General features: G+C 57.3%; 1 protein-coding gene across 1 annotated transcript; it reads right to left on the bottom strand.

Annotated features, from left to right (window-relative positions):
* Nucleotides 1-249: 249 nt before the first annotated feature.
* On the bottom strand, nt 250-3,326 carry LOC109783238 (probable inactive receptor kinase At5g16590). The gene is made up of 2 exons (XM_020341838.4): nt 1,143-3,326; nt 250-1,034 (listed from the first exon to the last, which is right to left on the bottom strand). The coding sequence occupies exons 1-2, from the start codon at nt 2,482-2,484 to the stop codon at nt 418-420; spliced, it is 1,959 nt and encodes a 652-aa protein (XP_020197427.1). The 5' UTR covers nt 2,485-3,326; the 3' UTR covers nt 250-417.
* Between the last annotated feature and the right edge of the window lie 607 nt (nt 3,327-3,933).

Raw genomic sequence — 3,933 nt, 5'->3', positions numbered from 1 at the left:
ATGATCTTCACATATATAGCTTAAAAATTATAAGTGTTCTTCTAGAACATATTTGTTGTTTACCAATATAATTTTACTATCAAGTAAACTTAATAAAATGCATGATCATACATGCAGGAAAAATGGCCGATATCTACAAGTTGATGGAAGTAACTATCTAGCCATGGATATGAAGATAAATTTGACTGGGCGTAACTTGGCCCTTGCATCATCACACCCAGGAAAATGCCTCAGAAATAACACAAGCGGTAAAGTATGCGGCATTATATTTCATAAGGCATCACCTCCATCCTAACAATACCTTCCGAGAATAAAGAGAAACACAAAGTGTACATTACTTAGATACAAAAAGACGGGCGGTAACTAAGAGATCGTGTTTCGCCGAAGCACAAATGGTCTCCTACATACAGCTCAAGATCATCCTACGACGAGCTCCCACCTCCCTTTCTCGTCCGCGCCGCCGCCGATCTCGTCGATCATCCTGACGACGTCGGGCATCTTGGGCCGCCTGTCGGGCTCGACAGCAGCGCACATCAGCGCGACCTCCGTGAGCCTCAGCATGTCCCCGTGCCGTTCCAGCTCGCCGACGATCTCCACGTCGAGTATGTCCGTGGACCACTCGTGGCTCAGCGCCAGACGCGCCCACTCCGCCATGTCGCCGTCGGCCTCGTCCACCGGCAACTTCCCCGTCACCACCTCCAGCAGCACGAGGCCGAAGCAGAACACGTCGGCTCGGGACGACGGTCGCTTGCCGCGGGCGTACTCCGGGCACTTGGCCGCGGCCAGCCTGTGCGCGTGGTGCGGGAGCAGCGGGTGGAAGCCGTAGTCCGTGAGCTTCGGCACCACGTGCGGATGCTGGTGCTTGCCGTTGGGCGTCGACAGGATGATCACGTTGGACGACTTGAGGTTGCCGTGCGGCGGCCGGTGGAAAAACGGCACCGACTGGTGCAGGTACGCCAGCCCGCGCGCCATGCCCTTCGCTATCGACAGCCTCGCCGGCCACGGCAGCGGCATTCTGCCCTCGCCTCTGTTCTCTGCACGCGCGCAACAGACAGAACAGAGCAACATCAGTCGATCTCACCAAATCGCCATGGGACTAATGGAAAATGGAGATGCATGTTGTGACCACGAGGGGGACGTACCGTGCAGGAGCTCGAAGAGGCTGCGCCCGGGCACGTGTTCGTAGACGGCGAGCTTCTCCTCTTTGGAGTGGTAGCACGCGACGACCTCCACCACGTTCTCGTGCCGGAGCTTGCCCAGCAGCTGCATGGTGTGCGCGAAGTCCTTGCGCGGCACGTGCCCCATGTTGCGCAGCCGCTTCACGACGACGACGGCGGTGCCGGCCTCGAGCGTCACGCGGTAGGTGATCCCCAGCCGTCCCTTGCCGAGCATCTCCGCCGTCGAACGGAACAGGTCGTCGAGGTCGAAGCCGGCCGCCTTGTCCGCACGGAAGCACTGTAGCTGCGCCTGCGCGTTCCGGCTACCGCTGCTGCTGCCGCTGCCGCTGCCACTCAACTTGCCTTGCTCGGCTTTATCCTTGATGTCCGGCGCTCCTGTCGGCGTGGCACGGCCACCGAGACGAACCTCCTGGCTCTTCTTGGTCTGATGCAGGAAGATGAGCACGGCGGCGAACGGCACCATCGCGGCGATAAGGGCGATCGCCACGACGCTCCACGCAGTCAGCTTGAAGTGCCTTGACTTGCGCGCGGCCCGCCCGCGGGCGTCGTGGTCGGCCGGCCTGACGACCCGATCGTCGCGGCTGCTGGCTGATCGGTCTCCATCGTCGGCGGATGGCGAACCCGACCCGCACGCGGCGTTCACGGCCTCGCCGCAGAGCTTGAGGTTGTGGCCGAAAGCGCTCGCAGGGAACCGGCGGAGCGCACGCGTATCCGGGACCTCGCCCTGGAGGAAGTTGTAGGACACGTTGAAGACGGTGAGCTCGCCCTGCGCGAACGACGGCACGGTGCCGTTGAGCAGGTTGTCCTGGAGCTCGAGCCGCGTGAGCGCGGGGAGCTCCACGGCATACCGGCGCGGGATTGGGCCCGAGAAGCGGTTGCTCGACAGGTCGATGACGCGGAGCCGGTCCAGGCCGGCAAGCCCCGGGAGCGCGCCGTGGATGGCGTTGTCACGCAGGCTGAGCGTGGCAAGCCGCGCGACGCCGCGGAGCGCGCCAGCGGGGAGCGCGCCCGTGAGCTGAACCCCGTCGAGCCTGACGCCAACCACGCGCCCGTCGCCGTCGCAGGAGACGCCGTACCACCGGCTCCGCCCGCCGTGGCACGGCGGGCCCGTCCAGTTGGAGTGCAGGTCCTTGGCCGACCGCAGGCCGTCGCGCAGCGCCACCAGCCCGCCCCGCTCGTCGCGGAACGCCTCCAGGTCCGACTCCGCCAACTCAGCCGTCGACACGGCAGCTCCCACCATGACCACGACAATCCATGGAACCACCAGCGATTGCCGTAGCCGGAGCCCGCGCCTGTGCTTATCCATGGCGTCGCTTCGGTGAACTCGCGTCAGCTAGCATGCACTTGCTTCCGATCAGGGTATAGACTAATGTTGGAAATGGAGCCTAACAGTAGCAGGTCGCTTGCCGAGAGATGCAAGGCAAGGGAAGGCGGGAAAGCAAGAAACCATGATAGGAATACATGGCGACGCCGGCCACCCGGTAGTAATAGTAGGGGAATGGTAGTAGTGGTGTGTGCTGGTAGTATGCATTGGTGGATTCAGACGTGAACTACACCGCGGCAGTTTGGTCGCGGTTGCAGGGACGGGCCAACTACTACGGATGGGTGCAGCTGGGCTGGTGTCCCGGAGAAGAAGAAGAAGAGCGCCGAAGCAAACTGAAGTGCTGAATCGGTTGAGGCTTTCAGTGCTACTCCTGCACCTGTCTCTCTGTCTGCCTCCGGGAAGATTTTTGACTATGCAGAGAAGAGCAACTTGATTTTTCTGATTGATTGAGGTGGCTCCAGAGTGAAAGATAAGAAGCGATTGTCAGGTCGACTCTTATCTTATGGACGCAAAGGAGGTCCCCGAGTTCTTGAATTCGCGGGAAAAACTACGAGGTTTTTGGGTGCTGGCTGCCCGCTGATCGGGAGGCTACAACAACCGGTGACCGATGGATGGTGGGGACAGGGGAAACCGGACGGCTGAGATCTGACCCCTGCGGCTGCTGACGAGACGTGCTGGGGATATGAAACCGAGCTTTACTCGCTCTGGAAGCCATCATTCGACCTTTGGCAATGGAGGTGGATAAGGAATCGTACGCCGGCTTTACCTTTGATCATCTTATATGTTTTTCTCTCTTTTGCTTTCGGGCTGCACAGACGCATCACGCGTCTCTGTGATTGCGCGCGTCTTTCTTGAGATAAAAGGCGTTGCTTCTCTCTGAAGACGGGTGATTGGAGCGTAAATCACTGTCTGGTGTGTGTAAAATGGGGGTGCTAAGCCTCGAGTCTTTTCATGATTGTGAGATCAGCTTCGAAAGCACCGGAGGATGTAGGACACATAAGACTAAGGATTAAAGATTAACCTTTTGCTGATTAACCTACCGGAGGATGCATCTGGCTAGCCGAGCCGCAACCACTCACAATTTTGACTTGATTTTTTTTGTAGATTGTAGACTTATGTCTTGTGAACACTCACAATTTTTTGAAACATTTCAAAGTGATTTTTTTGAAAATGATAGCATGGTAGCACGTAACGTGTGTAGCACCTGATATATACACCTCGAAGGATTATACCATGATTCACTACTGCTACATTTGCAACAGCCACAAACATCTGCCATATCACTGCACTACCCTGGAGTAATCTAAGCTAAGCCACAAACATTTGCATTAGAGTATTAATTACTCCTTCATCACTCTAATCCCTAAAAAAGAAGCTGCAGTAACCCCTGGAGATTTCAAACAGATTACAGAAGTTAATGCTGAAGATGGT

This window comes from Aegilops tauschii, chromosome 1, assembly GCF_002575655.3.
Source record: "Aegilops tauschii subsp. strangulata cultivar AL8/78 chromosome 1, Aet v6.0, whole genome shotgun sequence".
Classification (NCBI taxonomy): domain Eukaryota; kingdom Viridiplantae; phylum Streptophyta; class Magnoliopsida; order Poales; family Poaceae; genus Aegilops; species Aegilops tauschii.
This window is presented reverse-complemented; position numbering and strand designations above follow the sequence as displayed.